The sequence below is a fragment of the Dinoponera quadriceps genome, unplaced genomic scaffold (genome assembly GCF_001313825.1).
Source record: "Dinoponera quadriceps isolate SergipeBrazil2010 unplaced genomic scaffold, ASM131382v1 scaffold1565, whole genome shotgun sequence".
Taxonomy (NCBI): Eukaryota; Metazoa; Arthropoda; class Insecta; order Hymenoptera; family Formicidae; genus Dinoponera; species Dinoponera quadriceps.
In genome coordinates this window covers 2,666,349-2,687,269 of record NW_014556124.1, presented here as the reverse complement: position 1 = coordinate 2,687,269, position 20,921 = coordinate 2,666,349, and the positions used below count along the sequence as shown (strand labels likewise).

General features: G+C 43.8%; 3 protein-coding genes across 9 annotated transcripts in view; 2 read left to right on the top strand and 1 right to left on the bottom strand.

Annotated features, from left to right (window-relative positions):
• Positions 1–1,845: 1,845 nt before the first annotated feature.
• Positions 1,846–5,678, top strand: LOC106746685 (F-box only protein 9). Of its 2 annotated transcripts, XM_014623497.1 has the most exons (7): positions 1,846–2,147; positions 2,616–2,834; positions 2,924–3,229; positions 3,414–3,577; positions 3,659–3,850; positions 3,943–4,180; positions 4,290–5,678. In XM_014623497.1, the coding sequence occupies exons 1-7, from the start codon at positions 2,145–2,147 to the stop codon at positions 4,509–4,511; spliced, it is 1,344 nt and encodes a 447-aa protein (XP_014478983.1). In that variant the 5' UTR covers positions 1,846–2,144; the 3' UTR covers positions 4,512–5,678. The 2 variants fall into 2 exon arrangements, with proteins under 2 accessions (XP_014478983.1, XP_014478982.1); XM_014623496.1 differs by lacking the exon at positions 1,846–2,147 and having other exon boundaries at positions 2,604–2,834.
• Positions 5,527–20,916, bottom strand: LOC106746686 (progestin and adipoQ receptor family member 4). Of its 3 annotated transcripts, XM_014623498.1 has the most exons (6): positions 20,700–20,916; positions 10,645–11,618; positions 8,803–9,027; positions 8,417–8,520; positions 8,192–8,329; positions 6,713–6,946 (listed from the first exon to the last, which is right to left on the bottom strand). In XM_014623498.1, the coding sequence occupies exons 2-6, from the start codon at positions 10,850–10,852 to the stop codon at positions 6,713–6,715; spliced, it is 909 nt and encodes a 302-aa protein (XP_014478984.1). In that variant the 5' UTR covers positions 10,853–11,618; positions 20,700–20,916. The 3 variants fall into 3 exon arrangements, with proteins under 3 accessions (XP_014478985.1, XP_014478984.1, XP_014478987.1); XM_014623499.1 differs by lacking the exon at positions 20,700–20,916 and having other exon boundaries at positions 5,527–6,946; positions 10,645–10,852; XM_014623501.1 differs by lacking the exon at positions 20,700–20,916 and having other exon boundaries at positions 6,907–6,983; positions 10,645–13,476.
• LOC106746683 (serine/threonine-protein kinase Doa) overlaps positions 13,566–20,921 on the top strand; it is a 37,213-nt gene continuing 29,857 nt past the window's right edge. The window contains exons 1-3 of one of the 4 annotated variants that reach the window (XM_014623488.1): positions 13,566–13,594; positions 14,972–15,095; positions 16,395–16,505. In XM_014623488.1, coding sequence (XP_014478974.1) covers positions 13,581–13,594; positions 14,972–15,095; positions 16,395–16,505 — 249 coding nt within the window. In that variant the 5' untranslated portion in view covers positions 13,566–13,580. Of the gene's footprint in view, positions 13,595–14,971; positions 15,096–15,228; positions 15,250–15,320; positions 15,396–16,394; positions 16,506–19,950; positions 20,170–20,921 lie in introns of those variants that run through there. The other 3 variants (XM_014623489.1, XM_014623495.1, XM_014623490.1) reach the window with 3 other exon arrangements.

The following is a 20,921-nucleotide window of genomic DNA, read 5'->3' as shown; positions in this document are numbered from 1 at the left end:
GCTCTTTCACGAGCGAGCGACGCGCACATACGTCGGCAAATCTGGGAATCGCGGGACGGAAGAAGAAAGTGGCCACCGTGAAATGCCTCGTGTCGCGGATTTCCTCCGGATAGAAACTCGATATCTACTCGAATATCGATGCGAGCGCACTGCTTTGTCACCGAAATATCACGTACTCGCGAATCGGACGTTCTTGTTCCCTCGAACCGTTAAATTAATCGGTGACTCGAAATTAGCGCGATATTCACACGGAGGGGGGATCCTTCCTCTTCGTGAAATATGAATTTATAGTCGCGAAGGAGCATAATTGCGTCGTTGAACAACAACAATCTCTAATCTCTTATCAGTCGCGATCGTTCGCATCGACGAGGCGCGGGAAAAAATACCGAATATACACGCGCGATGTAGTAACCTCTCTCATCGGCAATTGAAATTTGTCGCGTTTGTTATACGACGTGTCACACAAGCGGAAAAGTTTCCCGATCCCAACGTGAACCTCGACACGACCTACAGGGTTCTACGAAAAAAAAAAAAACCGCTGATCACTTTGCATCACTCGTCGACCGACATTAGTTGATTCACTATCACTTGGCACGAGACTTGTAATCCACAATCGCGAGCAAGATAGCGGCGAGAAAAATGAGAAATAGAAGCGGAAAGAGAAGAAAAAAAGAAGAAGAAGAAGAAAGAGAAGAAGAAGTCGACGCGGCGAAGAAGTGAGGCGTGACGAGAAAGAGAGAAGAGAAAATCGGAGGAAAGTTCAGCCAGGTGGGAAAGCGGTAATCAGAAGTGAATTAGTGGTTTCGTACTCACCAAGCGCATGATGCTGTCTGTGCCCACGCTCGTGCGGTTCTCGGCTTTTACTCGGGAAGATGATCTCGTAGGCAGGCAGGCAGGTAGAGGTAGTGATAGTTGCGTGAAAAAGGTGGGGTCGCTGGTACCCCACCGATGTTAACGCGCGCTCAGCTGCACGTACGTGTGTCGAAGATGAAGAAAAGCGAACGATCGGTAGATAGGTTAGGTGTCCAATGTCTCGCTACTTTCGGTCGCTCTTTTGAATACCGCCGCCGCGTCCCCGTGACCCATTTCGCGTCCTCCGCCGGCATTCCCCGGCGTCCTACGTTGCTCGCCGGCATGGTAGTGCAGAAATTGAGACAGGTCGGGAGAAGATTCGCGTATCGCATCGACTTAGCACGAGCGAGCAATGAATGCACTTGATCCGAAGTAATTCGCGCGTACTATCGGCCGACTCCAACTTGAAGTCTGATTTGAATCGCCCCGGTATCGATTACTCTCGACTCTCGATTAAGTCACCACGATCGATGATCGATACGATCGATTTCGTTGATCTGTCAATTTTATTAAGGTCAGATTGATCGATCAAGTGGATCATTTTAGATTAGTGATAAATTAATGATTCGTTACTTTACTCCTTCCAGTTGTTTTTATTGATCTTCAATCTCGAAGCTGTTCTAACCTCGGCCGAAAGCTTTCCGCGTTCAAGATGAAGTAAGAAAATATACAAGTTTGAAAGCGAATAAAAAAAGGTAGTGAAGATGTAAAGATGAGATTAAAATGAAGGTATCCAATGTAGGTGAAGTAAGAATGTCTTTTTTCTACTTTGATATGTTTGTAATATTTTTGTCAACTGAGTACATCTCTCTCGTTATATTTCCCGAACATAACTAAAAACACTTCCCATTCTAGAGTAGCTGTATATATATATATGTATATATTCGTCAAGCATCAAATTGACAATTTGCGGCATCAACAGCTTTTTAATAATTAATAATTAAGGGTAAAAGGTTTTCTTTAAAGGAACACAAAGAACGAACGGAAGCTGCTACTACGGAGCGCGAGTCGATAATTCTTCCGATAATTAATTACGGTAGTAACTGCGACATTGCAAAGGGAACAATATGTCTATATTGCGTCAGCGGAGTCAAACGGTGTGCGTTGCTCGCGTAACGACCTTCGTCGGTTCGCCTTTCCTCGGTCGGGCCGAAAAAACGCGGAGCAGAGAGGCGAGAACCATGGCGGCGGTACTATTGGCGAAATTGTGCTTTCGCTGTGTCGTGCGCTTTTCTGACCGAGAGTACATGCGCTGAAGGAAAAAGACCGACGTGATCGAATAGGACGAGAAAATGGTACGTACGAATGCAAACGGCCGCGACTGTCGTCGCGAAATAAATACGTAATCGTACGCCGGAATGTCCGACAGCGACCCTAACCTTGTTCGGGAGCCGATATCGATGTGTTATCGTCAACAATGCCTGCGTGTCAGCAGAGAAAGTGGCTCACCGAGCGTTCTGTGATCATTGCCGGTGATTGGCCTGTGTTCGCTCGTAGATCTTGCACAAATCTAGGAGAATGTACCAATCGGATGCAATAATCACAAAGCTCTTACTAAGCCGCTTTTTTCTTTAACAATAGTGAGCAATATGTTGCGTCATTACGTTATACGCTGCGTCATTTATAAGTCCATTTCGCACGAGTGTTTTACACCCTCCCTCTTTTCACTTCACTCGCTTGAAGTTCACGCAAACCTGCATAAGTAATAAATTGTCATTTCGGGTTTTAGCAATTAAAATATTTCTTGCTTCATGCATTGGCAGAACCACTGCAGTGGATCTAGTGATGACACCGATGAAGGCGATGATCAGGAGGCGTCTTCCTTGCAGAAGGAGACGAACATTGAGGATGCCTTAACGTCTTTCAGGGAACAGTGGCAGCGGGAGTTGACAATATCGCCCAAACGTGACACGCCGAGGTCATATTCATCAAAAGAGCCTAACCATGAGGTTACCAGTGATGAGGCCTCAGTTGAGAGCAGGGTATGATGTTTAGTGAGAAGGTTCTGCGAAGAACTGATAATTTTACCGATAATGTTAGATTTCTGCAATGTCAGGATGTCTATTTTCAGGCGAAGAATCTCTTTCTCAAAGGTATCGAGCACGAGCAAAGCAGAAAATTTTACGAAGCTATCCAGTTTTACAAACGTGCGGTACAACTGGTTCCTGATGTCGAAGTTCGTCTGTATGAATCAACAAAAACAAAAGTAAGGGATAAATTTGATGCTGACGATAGCCTGGACACGTTAAACAATGATTTCTCAACAAACGACAGTGATAACTTTGAGGCTGACGAAGAAGAAACTGACTTGTTTAGTAAATTGTCTAGAATCGTAAATCGCAATCAGTGCGTATGTTTCCCAAAATTTGAGCAAAATGTAAGTACTTTATGACTGTATGGTATTTTTATAAGTACATTGTTTTACAAGTAATTATAATGTTATTATCAAGTGATGAATAATCATTCCTTTTAATATTTACCTCTTCATATATCACTTATTGTTTTATTTTCCGGTGTTTTATATTTTGTGAAATTTAATCTTCTGCATGCGCGTGTTCCAGACGACACATATATCTGCGTTGCCAACAGAAATAGTGCTCTATATCTTAAGATGGGTTGTATCTTCCGACCTAGATTTCCGATCGTTGGAAATGTTCTCGAGGGTGTGCCGCGGGTTTTACATATCCGCGCGAGACAAGGAAATCTGGCGACTGGCTTGTGTCAGGTAAACACCAGTCATACATCAGCGCGTATTCATGTGGCTCGTAACAGCCCGTCTGATTTCGTCCCCGTGAATTAATGACAGGGTATGGGGTGTGAATTGCGGTACCTGCGAGCCCAAGTACCAGTCATGGAGGGACATGTATTTGCAGCGGCCTAGATTAAGATATAACGGATGTTACATTAGCAAAACCAGCTACATTCGCGACGGTGAGAACAGTTTCCAGGACCGTTTCTACCGACCGTGGCATCTCGTCGAGTACTTCAGGTACCTAAGGTAAACAAATGTTGACACTTATTAGGATCCGTGAAATTTTTCTTTTCACTTGTACTTCTTGTATTTAGATTTCTCATATTTCTTGTATTTAGATTTTTTCCCGAGGGAAAAGCTTTAATGTTGACATCCACCGACGAGGCTCAAAGCTGCGTGAATTCCTTGCGAAGCCGCATACCGCGCAACTCCTCGGTTCTCGTCGGGCACTACCGACTACACGATAATTTTGTTACGCTGGTGCTGAAGAAACAAGAAACTAAAGTGGTCAATTTCACGTACAGACGGAACAAGAGAGAGCCGGTGCATGACAGTGGCGAGCAAACGTTTCATATTGTAAGTAACAAGAGTCAAGTATATCAAATGAAAAATTGCATGAGAGAGAGAGAGAGAGAGAATCAGTTGTATATCTCCATAACGTCTGCCACTATACCTCTGCCATTAGGAATTCGAGATACAGAATCATCACAGAAGAATGAACTCGCAATTAAAATGGGTCAGCTACAGTATTTTCACGAAGTACAGGAACGGGCAGGAGGTGAAGCTTTGTTTGAAGGAGCCATCCGTAAGGGAATTCAGGGTGTCACCGATCGGCGGCAGGTATCCGCCCCTTAAATTCAGCAGGGTAAAGAGTTATACTCAGGAGAGCGAAGCCCCGTTGCAGTAACGAGCATCGTGAGGGAAAAATATACGCGAATAACGAGAGTACAACATTTATTCTTATTCTTGCAGAGGAAAATAGCGAATGTGTGTGCAGCGGATGTATTGTCGAAATTTGTGTATGTGTATGTGTGTGTGTTAATTAATGATGTAAAAGGTGTGAAGCATGCGGCAGAGGGGAGAGGGGGAATTTAATTTCGATTATATATGTATGCTAGCACACACACGGCGCTTTGGATCGTTAATTAAAGAAGTACGTATATTTTTGAAGATGTTTTATTTCTCTGGTATCTCTCTCACGCTGCGTTCTATAACGGTCTCTATTAGTACGCTATACAACCTGTAAATCACAACTACATCCTTCGAAATGTGTGTTAATAGCGTCGACAACGTATCCAATCACATCGCGGCGTAAATAAATTATTTCGTAGGTTCTAATATATAATTATTTAAGCACACTCGAACACAGTGCCTTATATATTATTTTACAATGAGTTGTACGCTTAAGGTTCTAACGAAATATCTAATCAAGAGTGTAATTATAACGGTCTCTGTTTTCAATAGCTCGTTAATTATTGCTTACCCTTAGCACAGTTAAGTTCGAAAAAGTGTGTATGTGTGTGTGTGTATGTTTAATTGTATATAGTAAAATTATGTATAATAAATCTGTCGGACGTTGCGAGCGACTAAAACGTTCGCAATTTCATCTACGCGACGGGAATGTGAGGATTTACGGTGTCTGGATGCGCAAGAGGTACGTTAGCTTTCATCGAAGAACTGTACTCTGCGATACTACACTGCTCTCGCTATTATTGTAATCCTCACACGAAATCGTATATCTAAGAACTCGTCGATTTTTATTAACGTGTGTCGATATATCAACTACCTTACGAATACGAATTGTCCGTAAATCGAGGTCTACATCTCTCTGCGTTTGCGTATCTCTGAGTTGAAATAGAGTCGGGTTTATATAGAATAATTCCATCACGAGTTCAATGCGAGATAAATTGGACAAACCCCCGTCGATGTTCCAAAACAGTTTTATCGGCTTATTGATGCGTTATTATAAAGCGTATCGACTCGAACAGATTGACATCCGGATGCGTGTGTTGCGTACTATTAGAAGATCCTAGATCATTGTATCACAACAATAAACATATTTTTGATGTGCTTATATCGCCTTCCAGCTCATTCCTAATGCGTAGGTTTCTTTCACTAAGTGTCGATGAAGCACACACACACATACATACATAATTGCCTCTATTGAACTCTCCCCTACTTTTTCTTTCGACAATGTTGTACCTTTTCCGGTGATTGACCACGTCATGTAAAGAATGAGCTGTAAGAGAAAGGGAAGAGCTATAAGAGAAAGCGATAGGAGATTCGTTCGGTGTAAAATTATAATTCTCAAGTGCTCGCACAGTTGGACGTAGATTCCTCGACTCTTCATGTTTCTGTGGTTCTCTCTATGAAGAGAATTTATTCTATTATTCCTAGAATTACCTAGTCCTCTGCGAAATTAAATTACGAGGAGCACAAAAATGACAGTTGACGTATTAGATATAGAAGGGAATTTGAATGAGATGCAGAGCGTGCAACCGAAACGTCACATTCAATTTCGCAGAATATATTGAGGAGTCTGGTGCAAAATATCCAGGGTGTAGTCTCACTGTTCACCAGAAAAAAATTCTCGTGTTTTCGACACAGGTAAGGTAATTCCATTGAAATCGATAAATAATGTCTCTGTGGTTAAAATATTGATATCTCTCGCCGAGAATTAAACAAATCTCTCATCTGCTTCTTTCTTGCACCAGATTCGTCAATTTCCGTCGACTTCAATCCCTGATAGATCTTGAGTTATCATTAGACGTTCGATATGATAAGTAACCGTATGTACTTTGTACTCGTGATTGTACTTAAACCGTCCCGCGATGATCGCATAAATTAGATAATTCTTTATTAAACTCTGTTATATGTATAATATGTATATATATATATCTGTGTATATATGTATATATATATATATATATATATATATAGATATATATATTTCTTTTTTTTTTTATTATCTGTGTATTCCTATGTCTATTATAGAATTCAGCACTTTCTGGTCTCCAAGTGTCGAAGCGCTCGACTAATTGCCGGTTGTTATAGGCTCGGTTTATCACAGACTGCAGCAGAAGCACGTTCTTCACATCGCTCGATCGATCACAGTTCGTCGCGACCCGGAGAAGGAAAAAGAGAGCTCGTTCCGTTGCACGTAGACGGATCGGACATCCAGGCGAGATCCTTCAAGGTAGCGGTATGCATGGAGCATACCGCCAGGACGACCATCACATGCATCACGTTATGCGAGTTCAGCACCAGATCCAATCTGCCGGGAATCCACTTCTCTGGAATGCGGAGAGCGCCAATGGTTGCACCTATCACAGCTATGAGATCCTGAAAATCCCGTGCCTTTTCAGTAACCGTTGTTCTTCTGAATCAAGTAAAACAACCGGTAAAATACCGCAAACTTTGCGCATTTCGTTGTGTTGATATGTGTAAAATTCCTTGGTAGAAATTTCATGCATTTTAGAAACAATTATTGGACAGTTGTACTAACTTCTGTCTAGTGAAGTGAGGAGTGAAACTACTTGGAGTTCTAATCAAGATGTAACACTTTTCCCGTAGTTACTGCGCACAAAAGGTGCGCAAAACCGATTTGCTGAACGAAAACAGAACAATAAATGGACAAAACACCATTCAATTGATTAGCAGAAAAGTCCTCAATCTTTTTGCAAACAACACGCAAAATTTCGAGTTATTGATTATTGAAAATAAGCAGATGTAAAGGCTTTTTTAATTAATAACACATTTTGCGTGTTATTTACAAAATGGTATAGGACTTTTTTGTTCAGAGTAGCCTAATCTACAAGTAAGTAATAGCTGTTGCAACTAGCGACAGGTTTAAAGTTCGAGGTTCAAAGTTCAATATACTGATGTTTGTTGTTAAGTATAACAGCAATAATATATTTGTAGATTATTCCGAACAAAAAATCTTTTACCATTTTACAAATAACAGTTGCAAATGTTTTAGTTATTAATTAAAGAAACCTCTATACATGATCATACCCGTGCGGAAAAATCTCCAAGAATACGAAAAAATTACTAGTATATTATTGAAAAATTATGGTTGTTTACTAGTAATTTTTATATACCAGTAATTTTTTCGTATTCTTGTAATGTTTTCCGTACGGTTATTCGATAATTAATAACTCGACATTTTGCGTGTTGTCTACAGAACTTTATCACTTCAATCCATCCAACACTTTCAACAAGTTTATCTATCTAACCTGATCTATGATATCCTATATGTAACATAACTGAGCAGGTGTCTATGCAAACTACACATATTTTTACCACGAAAACTGCTTCGGTCACTGAATAAAACTATTAATTACTTGTCCATTTTCTACGCAGCATTGTCGTAACTAATGAGAACACATTAATACCAGACAGTAACTGGATAGGTGTCCAGGAAAAACTGCATACATTTCTACCGGGTTCAGTACGCGCGAATTAATTTTCCTGACATTTCCTCATTTCACTTCAGGTATCTGAATTCAACGTATCGAATTCACGCGGAGATTGAGCGACAAGTGGGCTCCGTGGGATTTGCCCGCGAAGCGTGGGCTCGAAACGAACCTGCAATATTATATGGATAAGAGCCTCGGGTGATCCACCGCCGATACCGAAACACCTCAGCGTCATGACCAGCATCCTCATGAGGAAAGGCGGGGCGAAACACAAACGCCTTTCCCACGGTGATCTCGCAGTCATCGCCTGCGAATTATGTAAAGGTTTAATAATCGTCGCGCGGGACGACGGAATCGCTGACGGATCGGAGGAACGGAGAGAACGGAGTATCACCTTTAAGAGCCCCCACATGCTGAGGGAGCAATAAATAAAAATGCAGCAGTACCAGACGTTATCGGCAAGACAATGGACCGCCGCGGCCATCATTGGTATCGCTCCTGAAAAGAAATCACGCGTGAAAAACGGGAAACGGACCTCCGCCGCCATCGGAACCGGCCGTTAATCGACTTGCGAGAGCGGCGGAAACCGGCCGAATTGTTTCGTAAATCCCCCCCCCCCCTCTAAAAGCGGCGAAATCGGCTCACATCCGCGATCGAAAGTCGATTAATTTGGAAAGCTTCTCTCCGAAAAAAAATCGTCACTGTATTTAGAATTACGGATTTGTCGCGCGGTTTTTCGCGCTATTTTTCCAGGCCTTTCATCGTCTACAAATTAATCACCGAAACTCTGGCACAGCCATATGCCGATCATGTCGACCTTCAGCAACGTCCTGTAGAAGACCTCGTCGTAGTTGACGTTCATGAAAAGGTGATAGAGGAAGGACCCGATCCACGGGCTGACGGCGCCGATCAAATGGCACCAGGACAGTATTCCCACGAGCGTTCCCTTCGTGTTCCATGGAAGCAGATGCGGTACAGTCACCAGCATGTACAGGATAGCGAATCCTAGCAACACACACACACATCCAATACCAGGTGAGAGAGAGGTGTAAATGTCGCAATCGAGCGTGATAAACGAACGGAGGAAGAACGGCCGCGGTGTTAAGGACGCGCGAAATCTCCCGATCCGCCCTCCTCGTCCCCAGGGGTAATTAAGCACCGTTAAGCGGTCTATATTAACGAGCTTCTCCGCGTACGTGGGAAGCTCTGACCTACTAAGATTTTATTTCACGCACATATGCGCCGGTCGATACGCCAGATTTATATATATGCCCCATTCTCTCTCTCTCTCTCTCTCTCTTTCTTTCTCTGCGAAAGAGCCGCAGTTTCGGTTGCGCTGTCACGTTCACGCTATTGCGGTTTATCTAATGCATGCGAGCGAACGATATCGCACGAACAACGAGCGGCCAACATGCCACTAAACTTCTCAATCTTCTCCTCGCATCTCCGTGCGCCTGTCACTATCGCGTTATTCATCCGCGCTATTAATCTTTAATCTTCGTGCTCGACGTAAGAACGGATAGCGAGATAGCGGTTTCCTCGGTTGCTGAAGAGTTGTTACAAAGGCAATTATAATCGGTTGCATGATAAATCGCGAATTTTATATCCCCGATATCCTCGTGAAAAGTGACGCGATAGAAGGGATTTATGCCGCGCTGTTAAATTTCTCTAATCGGAGAGACGCGATCGTGTTCTCTTATTTTCTTTTTATTTCTCTCGTCGGACCGAATCCGCGATCGAAGACTTGTTGTAAGGCCCGAGTAATAGCGAGGCGTGCGTGCGTGAGGAGCTGATAAATCATCGAACGAGCGTCGCGGGAAGTGCCTGATTGACGTCGGTATTATCAGAAATTTATCAATGAATCAGCCTCAGCGGGGATATCGCACGGGTTTCCTCTCTCTCTCATCGATCGTGCAGTTACTCTGCAATGCGTCCTCGATGGGCGCAAATGTTGTCACGGAAGTTGGCCTTGATAGTGTGCACCTTGACTTTAAGCCTTCGAGGAATTTAATCCTCTTTCCAGGCTAATCCAATTACGGAGATGGCAAATCTCCTGTGCGTATGACATAATCCGCGTCGCGCTTTATTTTTCGCGGAACGCCGCCGGCCGAATGAAGGACAACGGAGGAACGTTGCTTCACGATTTAGACACTCCCCGTCTCTGTAAAGTTCAGCTTTAGGATTATCGCTCGTTTTATCACGCGATATAATCTCGATAATTGGCGCATATTGTCCCCTCGCTGTTAAATTGATCCGTATAATACGGAGATTACGCGCTACGACTCCTCGATTACTTTCCCGTTACTTCCCTGAGCACGTTATGAAACCAAGTTACGCATATTTCATCGTACTCGCGGAAGTTTCGACTGGCTTTAACGACCACCGTCGTCCGTGTTCGAAACAAGAGCATCGTGCGTCGTGAGCGAAATAATTGCAGTGATAAGTACATCGTGCGAGTCATCTCTTAGGAAACTATAATCAGCAGGTCGGCCTTCGATTGACGAGCGCTCGTTCTTTTCAGTTCGAAGAAAGTCGGCGGAATCGAAATTTCCGAGAGGGCCCGCGAGGGAAGCCGCCGAACCCGAAAGGGGAGCGAGCGAACGCGATGCGACCGGGACTTACCGTGCGTCAGGATGTTAACGGTCTCATTGTGGATGTAGAAGAGGCTGCCGAGGCACTGGCGGATGGTCATGAGCGGCCTGTAGCCGGTGAGGATATGCGGATTGAATTGGAGATGCCGCGGCATATCGCTCCATCGTCGCAGCAGCAGGACCTTCGCGGCCGCCGCGTCCTGCTCCGACGTCTCTCCGGCGGTGCCTCCGTGGTGCATCCTCTCGCCGTCGCCGTTGTCCTGCCGTCGCGTCGGCCTGTCCTTCGTCGTGCTCGTCCTGGTGTCGGTGTCCTGGCGCTGCGGCGGACCCGGCACCGCCTCCGCATGGCGCGGCCGCTCGTCGGATCGGAACGGCGTCGTGCAACGGCGAACGCGGGGAACCAGCCGCCTCGGAAGAAAAGGGTTCGCCGAGGGACGGCGAACGAGGTACGAGGTCGCCCTCCGAGAGCCGAGCGAGAGCTCTCAACGGCGGCGACGTCGTCACTGCATCGTCGCGTCGCGTCGCGCGGCGCTCACCCCCGAGAGCTCGCCGCCGCCCCGTCGCCACCCCGCCGGCAGCAGCCGTCATCCGCGCACGATTCGGCCTCTCTGATGGTCCCGTTGTCACGGCAACCGCATCGATCCCCATCACACCGCGCTCCAACCGGTAGGAGGCAACCCCAATCACGCGATCTTGCCGAGGTTCGCGCTCGCCGCGCTTAATAATTAATGCGTTAACTGTTCATGATTGCGATAGGAAACGGGAGAGCTTCCGGTTGTCTCCGATAGAGATATCTCTGTTTGTCTTCGGGTGGTCGTCGGCTCGTCGTCGCCGGCGCGCCTCGGCGTGGACGGCGGCCTTCCCCTACGATCGTGGCGCGGGGACTTCGTGATCTTTGTTATCTTCGATCCGCATCGATCATCCGTTCGCTCGCTCGATATCGATATCGTCGAGAGCTCTTTCATCGTTTTGATAAATATCCGAGTGGCGCGCCATAATAAAACGCTGGAAAATACGGATTACGCGATAGAGAGAGAGATCTTCCGTGGAAATTGGAGCGTCGTGTTGAGCGCATCGAGATTAAACATGCACCAAGAAGTGTCGCGTTTCCTGTTGGCGATTCTGTTAGTTTAACAATCGCGGGATCAGCTGCGCTCCAAATCCGGAAGATTTCATAAATCATCCACGCGTGACCTATTGACACAATTTCGGGGCTCGGGGGGTGTTTTCGCGGCGGCACGCGATGCCGGATGCTGTCCCCCACCGCTCCGCTTGCGTTATGCATTATATACGGTATACAAACTATTTTGAGCTTCATCGACGAATCGAGCGTGGTGCGGCATCCCGCTCACTGCTGATTCACGGCCAATTTCTTCGGGCGCAGCGGTGAACGTCGCCGTGTGTCTAATTACGTGTTACGATCGTCGTAATGATTTCATTTTGCGGCGAATTCGTTTGAATGTATATTCGTGCGTGTTCTCAGTCAGAGGATGAAGGATCGCGACACACTTTTACTTCGATGAGTTTCGCAACGCATTCCGTGTTAGGGCTGGGAATTATTTTCTCCGTTTGATTTTTATTCACGTTCAATTAACGGGAACAAGTCCCTTTGATATGTAAATTTAAAGACGACAGAAATGATACAAATTTAATCCCAATATGTAGAGCGAATTGCACACAAGAAAGTAAAAAAGAAAAGAAGAAGCTTTCCTCATTTCACTTGATCATTCAACGTGGTGAAAGAGCACGGATTAAACTATATTTTCAGAAATGCACGGAATTATTGATAAAGTCAATACATCCAAAGTAGTTGTGCCGCCAATAAAAGTGCAAATTCTATTCATATAAATGAACTTTCCATACGATATATCCAACAATGACACTCTGTGTAAAATATATTAGACGAACGAACCACTCTGGGTGACACATGAATTCTAAATAACGTCAGTAATTCTGGTGACACTAATAGGGCCCACGTATTAGTTTGAAAAAATTAATAAAAAATAAAAACCTAAATTTAATAAAAAATGCAAATAAAAAAATTCGAAGCTTCGAATTTCTGAACTTTCGACACATTATATTCAAAGAATAAAATGTTGAAGTGTGAAAATTCGAACATTCGGATATTCGAATGTTTGAACACTCGAACTTCAAGAACTGGAAGATACTGGTGTGTTCGTTTTGTAGGTATAGTAAATAGTATTTACCGCCTTAAAGAGTGTAATTTTTTCTCCATTGCGTTATGCTGTTACACTATTGTGGCAAAATTTATATTTATTTGAAAATAAAGTTAATAAACTTTGCCGTTTATTATTTGTGCTTTCTTCATTCACTTTGTTTTAAACCAGACAAGTACAAATCTCAGAACTCAATTAAAGATACTTAAACTGATACTCTCTAATTGCACAGTATTTTGTTGCACTCTCCAAAATTAGTTTTCCCAACAGCTTCGCTATTTCGAAGCTTCAACTTCGAATCTTCGAACTTCATTATCGAATATCAAATTATACCGAGGTTTCGATATGTCGAATAGTACTGCCCTTATTCCCGTCCAATAGGAAAACGTGTCTCTCAAGAATTACCAAAAAAAAAAACAAATTGAGTAGGGAATAGGTTGCGAAATTCGTCGAGGTAAAAGTGTGTCGCGACCTTTAATAATTCGACTGTGATCAAGACAGTCCTCTGGAGAGGGTGGATGGTGGTGTATCAATGCCGGCGCTACCGCAAACAGCTGAAATCGCTGCACGGAACTATTGAATCCAGCCGCTTTCAAGTGACAGCTAAGACAGTTGTTCGCTGTAATTTGTTTTCAGTTCGGGTGCATCGTATCGCGGCGAACGTCAGTCATTCAAAATCCCAAGGAACAACAGGAACGATCCCGACCTAGATCTTCGTCGATGACTTCTCGCAACCTACGCGGCCGTCGCCGACGAGGACACGGAAAGACACGGTTTTCTGACCTACAGAATGCCTTCCGCCATGTAAGCCGCGTTATTCAGCCTCGGCGAAATTGTAGCGGCGTGACGCACACGCGACGAATTTCGCCTTTTCCCTCCCTGGGGCGTAAAGCCCGTTTCAGGCGATCTATAATGTCGCTGGCGTGCACGAGTATCTGTAACTCGATCTGAAATTCGTGACAAAATTCCATGTATGATCTGATATGCGTCCGTATCCGCGTACTATTTATAATATGCCACGGTTTCTTAGCGAAAATGTCGAGGTAACGGTTAGTCGCGGAATTATGATGAAAACAATAATAATCTGCCTCGATATTGCCGGGAGAACACCGGATCATGAGCAAATTGGTCAGGGAATTCGCCATTAAGCTCGCGAGTCCTTCAATACGCTTTGTAGATCGTTTAAATTAAGTAGCGGTGGAGGCTCTCGGATATTCAATCTCGCAAATAACCGGGCTTCCTCATCATTGCTTTCACAATTCCGCGATCGCCTTCCACTTCTTTTGTTCGGTCCATTGAGAAAGAGCCGAGCAAAGGATCGAAACGTAATGATTCATTTCGCAGCGCTCGATCCGTCGCTTTCTCTCCTATGTATTTACATACATATAACCGTGTCTCAGATTCTTATTCAGAGTTGGGCGTTTACGTATAAAATACAATGGTTTGCCGTCTACGTGGACAATGTAAATTACGTACAATATGTCACCTATGTAGACAATAAGTAATTTATAAGCCGTTATATAGAATGGCTCATGTTATTCTTGCATTTCACAGATTTCACTTTCATATTTTATTTCTGTTAAAAGCTCGCGGGTGAATTTGAATAATAACGTTTGTATATAACAGCGTATGCATTTTTTATATCGTTACACAGATCTTTTAAATATGCGTAAAGTGGATTTTACATATAATTTAATTGAATATAACCTATTAAATATCGTTGAAATTATTCGGTTTAAACATGACGGCATGACTTTAATATTTTACGACGCGATGAAAAATCAATAGTGGATTTGGTAAACTCGATATTTCACACCGACAAAAAGTCAAATAAATATCATGCATGTTGTGTTTATTATGATCACGAACTAAGGAACTTTACTTTTTCCCGGCTTAAAAGTTCACGGATGAATTTAAATGGTAAAATTTCCGCGTTACCTGCATGTATATAGGATGTTCCATTTTAATGAAAACAGCGGAATATCTTGAAAACGAAGAGAAATGGTTCAGACAAAAGCATATATATATATATATTTTAAAGTACGATAGAGCGGGTAATGTTCGAATGGCAGCGATTTAAAATGGTCGATCAGATTAATCAGAGGTACGTCGAAAGTTACCCTTAGACTTCTTAAGACAACTTTGGAGGGGATATCACGGATATCGGAATTCCCGAAACAGACGAGCCGGCGACCTTCACCCGATGAAACGTCCGCATGTCGCAACCGCAGGGTTGAATCCCGCAAGCGTCAGGGCGCAAGCGCCAGCCGGAGACGAGGCGCACCACCTACAGCGACTACTTCTGGTAAGTGTCACGCGGGCGCGGGACTACGATGTGTGCAAGTTCCGCGCTGCGTATCCTCCTCTCTCGGCTGTCCTCCCTGAGGGTTGTCCGCGGCCCACCACGTTACTCGGCAGTTCCGGACAGTCGTGACCGACCGCAGTATCTCGCTATGCAGGTAGCCCGTGCTCGTCCGGTCAGCCTTCCGGGTTGATCGCAACCACTCCGGCCTTCGACTAGATCTCAGCACCCCTCTCCCTCGTCCGTTGGGGAAGGTCCGGAGAGAAACGTTTGCCGTTCTCGACGTTCGGGGCAGTTGTCGACGTACGTTTCCGCGTGCCCCCGTCCACGTTTCACCATCCGGCTGACCTTCCTCCTCCAGGTCGCGACTTCGCCTCGAGGAGTCTCTTCCGTCCGCTCTACTTCCTCGACTTCTAACTCGATCGTCTCTCCTCCCTTGTACTGTGTACGTGTCGTCGTAAATCAATTAATTAAAAGGAGATACAGGGTGGAAACGATTTCAGCGCGGTTTAACTCCGGCACGATTCGCCGGGATTTTAATTGGAAGTTAATTCGAGTGTAAGTTCGAGGTAACTCGATGAAATTTAACAGCTGTGGTCCTCTGTCCCCGCGGCTCTGTGCTGTAACCTATTGACGCAGGTCCGTCCGGGTTACACGGCGTCTGCGTGCACGACGATCGAGCTCGCATTCGTACTATCGACGTTCTGCCGACCGTGAACGAAGATTTATTCTTTCGTGGTCACGCAAACTTCCCCCCTCCCCTGCGAGGGGATGACCGTGGCGAAGCGTGAATATTCTTCTCTCTCTTTCTCTTTCTGCATTAAATATATCACATCCCTCCGGCAGAATATTTCATCTCGACGTTTACTATCAGTCGGTACAACTTCGCGATAACGAGCACGTCGGTCTGTTTGAAAATCTGAGGTGCTAAAGAGATAACTTTTTCTTTTTTCAATCTCGCTCGTTATTGGTGGAATAACTGTTATAAGTAAATTTTGCCATAATTATGCGACAGATGCCAACGAATGTGTCAGTTATGAGTTCCACTATCATGTTTTAAATTTAATCGACGATTAACTCAACCGGAATTGACCGCATTGATCAATTTAGCTAATTCGCCAATTAATTCGTTGATTAAATTTAAATCATGATGAATCTCTGGAACGTCTAGGACGTCTTCTCAAGATTTGCGCTACATATTTAATGTTTCTACTCGCTGCAAGATATGATTTTTCGATTGCCGCGTCAGAACTTGCAACGCTATGAAGAGTGCAGAGCCTAACGGGAATTTATTTGTTGCAGCGGACCTGCCGGGAATTATGGACGATTCCGGAGGGTGCGACGGCGACGACAACGGTGAACTACTACTCCCGTGACCGGTTAAAGTACATTTCGTTCGGTGTGATAACTCAGGTAAACGCAACGTAACACGTGATACTACGAGTTGCTCCGGTCTTCTCGAACCGTGAATGATAGCGCCGTGAGCTTCGCGCTCGGGCGTAATCATTTCCTGGCGCAATCGTTGTACGGAACGATCGCCTTATGACCTCCAGTAGACCTCTTCCATTCTCCTCCTCTTCGGTTCTTTCAAATATATGAATCTCCATTCAATAACACGAACGTGCTTATTTTGTAATTCAAGTTTAATATTGCGTTCTCGGAACTCGTAAATAATTCTTTTGAGTTCCCTTGTAGCGGATTTTCGTCCATTGTTTCGTTTCGTGGAACACTACTGTGCATCGCACTCTCTCTCTCTCTCTTTCTCTCTCTCTTCCTCCCTCTCTCTCTGTTATGAATAATTAAATAAATTATATGAATATTTATTTGTAACATTACAAAAGAACATCGCGCGAATTGTTCTTCAGTTCGTTACTATCACGTTACAGATTTACTTTTGTAAAGTTTATAGTACATTCTCGATTCGACACGGGAATAAATATTAACGACGTACTCACACGTCGATTTAGCTATCGTTGGAGCGCCGTTACGCCCCGAAAATTGATAAAGCTGCGGTTCTCGTCGAGCTCTCGTGCGACGCTTACGGTGTGGTGCCATCTACGAGAGCCTTCTCGGTCGTCAGTCCGCATTCGTGTCACACGTTTGTGTACATGTGTGCCTCGTTAAACAAGAAATGTGCACTTGTACATGTCGGTCGCGTGTAAATATCGTACCGTCGACTGTGATCCTTCGCGAAGCGAACTATGTTTTGGCATTTGATAGAGAATCTTGTGTGGAACGGTATTGAATGGTTGATCATGAAGTGTGGAATTTCGAGACAGGTATGTGAGAATAATAGAATGTAATGGAACCTAATGGAAACGTAAGATACAAACTGGATAGAGCAGCTCGGCTGGAATTCTCTTTTCTTACCTTGCTCTTTGTTCACTCTCTCTCTCCCTCTCTCTCTCTATATATATATATATATATGTCTCATCCTGCACATGTGACAATTGTTTCATGTTAACATGAATTAACTGATATCACGTTATCTTAGGTTCTCAGTTCAACTCAAATCGAGTGTTTCTGAGTATGTTCGTGAAATTTTAATGCTTTTTTTTCATATTATTGAAGATTCGTCAAAGTTCTCGCCCAATCGCCGTGCGTATCGTCTTATCATTGCGGTTAACGTTATCGGCTATTGAGAATAAGCATTATATAACCCTGTGAACAAAAACATGCCTTTAACACGTGCTCTGATGAATATTTTAACTCTTTCTTCGTGACTTTCTTATGTACAAGAAGTTTGGATCAAATTTTCCAGGCAGATTCCTACAACGTAAGAGTATCGTGGTTGTGTCGCGTTCATACCCAGTAAGCAAAAAAATTGTTAATTGTTAACGCAACGTTATCATAATGATATTTTATAATGTAACGTTTTCAAGTATGTAAATCTTAATATTGTATACAATGATATTATTAACAATATTTAACCGAAATATTAGAAATAATATTTCTACGCTATAATTTTAATATTTAAGAAGATCATCAAGCAACAATTTAAAAATATTTATATGATATTGTGTCAAAACTTTTTAAATCCACGTAAGATGTTTTAAAAGATTGATTTAATGTTTCTCGCTTACTGGATATCCATCAAGAGAATATCCTGTGAGAAAAAATATATTAATTTGTTCAAAAAGAAATAGAAATTCAAAAGTATTGCGTCAGTAAAAGAGTTTAGCGCAATTTTCTATCTTCCCCGGCAGTAGATCATCTTTTATGACATTTAGAAGGTATGCGGGCGTTAACGGAACGCTCGTGAAATATCATAGGTAACGACGGCGATTATTTAGTTGACGGACAATTCGTTTCCGCTGAATGCAACAAAGCCAAATTTGACTGAAAAGTCGAAGGAGACTTTTTGAACGATCTAATAATTGCAGAAATTATTGCGATAAAGTTAGATTAGTTGGATCGAATACGGAAAAGAGGAAATGAAATTCAAACAGCGAACGGATCAATCAAATCATAGTCGAAAATTCTGAAGAAAATATAAAGCTGTTACCTTAGAATTGTAAGAATTGTGCTCGGCTAAAGTCTAACTAAAAATAGAACTAAAATTGATCGATTCGTTTATTGTTTGTCTTCTTTTATATATCGTGGCCGTAATCGTTATCGCATTCTTAACCTATTGCGGTAATGCGGCATCGCGCTCGGATGGATCTTCTTTCTGCACCAATCGGAACTTGCATCAGTCGAAACGTGCACGGTCGAAAGTTACAGTCGGAAATTGCATCGGTGGGAATTCGGTACACTTCGTGCGCGTTCGCCTCCTTTCGCGCATCGTCACTCCGTGCACAGGGGTGGCTCTATGAATTGGCGGTAGTTGAATTATGTAGAATTTAAAGCCTTTGCATGTAAGAAATTTTTAATTGTAATCGTAATTCCGTGAGAGAACCACTGACCAGTTACAGTCGATTATTCTTCGAGCGCAAAGGGAATAATCAACTGTGATTGGTCAATTTTCTTACGAATTTACGACTAAAAATTTGTTACATGCAAAGGTCTTTACGTTGCGGTCAATGTTTAGCTTGTGCTCGATTCAGCTATACTTTTCGTACTTTTGTTCATTTTTCTCTCTTTTTTCCGTCAAATCTCGCGTTCGTATCTATTTCAAGTACTGAGAATGCAACAATGAGAACGTCGATAACACGAGTACGACGTACGTTGTTGCATGAAATTATTGATCGTAATTATTAAACGGTCTTTCGTGCGTCGAAGTTCTTTTCGTATAGCCCGTGTCAGACTATGGATTGAGAGTTATAATTGGACCAATTAGATAAATAAGAAACAAGATTTAAATTATCCGATTGTAATTCTCAATCCGTAGTCTGAGAAAGCCCGTATCAGACTACGGATTGGGGATTGAGATTGAACTCAATTTGACCAATCAGTGCAAAATTAACTAAGCTCAAATTTAATGAAATTTAGTAAACTTTTCACTGACTGGTCAAATTTCAATTCAATCTCAATCTTCAATTCGTATTCTGACATGGGATTTACGAGTTTCAAGACGAGATGAAAATAAAAAAAGTTAGCAAACTCACTAGGCGTTGACTAATGAAATTATAAATATTCTAGTAAATTTGTTCACTTTTTTAATCTTCACCTAGTCTCGAAAACCATAATAGGCCTTCTTTATACAGTTTTTCATCTTCTAATTAACTTGTGATTTAGGTTTAACCCGATGATAATGTAAAAATTATGTTTATTATATTTTTCTTTTCTTTGGTTAATCATTAAATCTTGAAAGCCACCACTACAGAAGCGTAAATTTCATGATTAATAATAAACAGAAAAGCACAACGTTTGCATCATCATCGGTTTAAGTTTAAATCACAAGTAACTTAAGAAAATGAAAACCCGGGCCTTGATGGCACACGTAACCGAAGTCCGGCCCTGGCTCGCCGACAGTTGCCGAGCCGAGCCGAAGAGGGCTCGCCAATCGCATCGATCGTACGTCCACGTCGTTGTCACACAACAGTATTGTACGTCGCACACGGTCGTGCTCTTGGGCATTTTGTGTGTAGCAAGTTTCGTATTTGGGACCAACCGAGCCTGTTCCCCATCCACCAACGTAAGTCACCGCACCGTAATAACGCATTAGACTCTCGCATATGAGTAACGAGGCAGAATCCGTACAAGATCCGAGTGGGATATCTGTGCGTGTGTGTTGCATTCGCCTCCTACTTAGTGCACTGTCTGTTACTTCAAGATGGCCGCCGAGGTTGCTTTTCAGAGGCCCCTTATGGCGTGCCCGTTGCGTTCTCGCGCTATTCCCTGTACGCTTTTTCCCTCCTCGCTTAAACCATCCGAACGTCGAAAGGGACGCGCGTCGCGACTCGGCGTCGCCGCACGCACGACCCGTTCGGCGTCTTCCTCGCGGGTTTGGCTGTGACTAAAGCCTAGTGCTGTCTCCGATGGCTCGGCCGCGTCGTCCTCGAGGCACGACGACGATGACGACCGATCGTGCCGTCATCGATCCTAGCCACGAAGTCAGCCACGCGCGCCTATGTTCGCACCGAAGCACTAACCTAACTTTCGTCTCTCGCACGCTTCATCGATCATATCGTCTCGTCCCGTCGTTTCATCGAGCGCGTCACTTACCGACTTCCGGTTTCGCGTACGTTTAGTTCCGATCGCCTTTTTCTCGGCCGGATCATCCGGGAGGTATCCGCGGATGAATCGTCGCGTTTCGGCTGGCGCGTGACTTAGCGCGCGCGCACGCGAGGCACCTCTCTCGTCTTCCGGATTCCTCGGATTTATCAGTTCTCGTCTTTAGAGCGTGTCTCGATTTCCCCGTTACCTCCCTTCCTTCTCCCCGCCGCC

Coding starts and splice junctions, on each gene's coding strand:
- LOC106746685 (XM_014623496.1), top strand. CDS start 2,604: ATGCATTGGCAGAACCACTGCAGTGGATCTAGTGATGACACCGATGAA. Junction 3,578..3,658: donor TGGCGACTGGCTTGTGTCAG/GTAAACACCAGT, acceptor AATTAATGACAG/GGTATGGGGTGTGAATTGCG. Junction 4,181..4,289: donor GCGAGCAAACGTTTCATATT/GTAAGTAACAAG, acceptor CTCTGCCATTAG/GAATTCGAGATACAGAATCA.
- LOC106746686 (XM_014623498.1), bottom strand. CDS start 10,852: ATGCACCACGGAGGCACCGCCGGAGAGACGTCGGAGCAGGACGCGGCG. Junction 9,028..10,644: donor CGTTAACATCCTGACGCACG/GTAAGTCCCGGT, acceptor GTGTGTTGCTAG/GATTCGCTATCCTGTACATG. Junction 6,947..8,191: donor TTATCCATATAATATTGCAG/GTTCGTTTCGAG, acceptor CGGGATTTTCAG/GATCTCATAGCTGTGATAGG.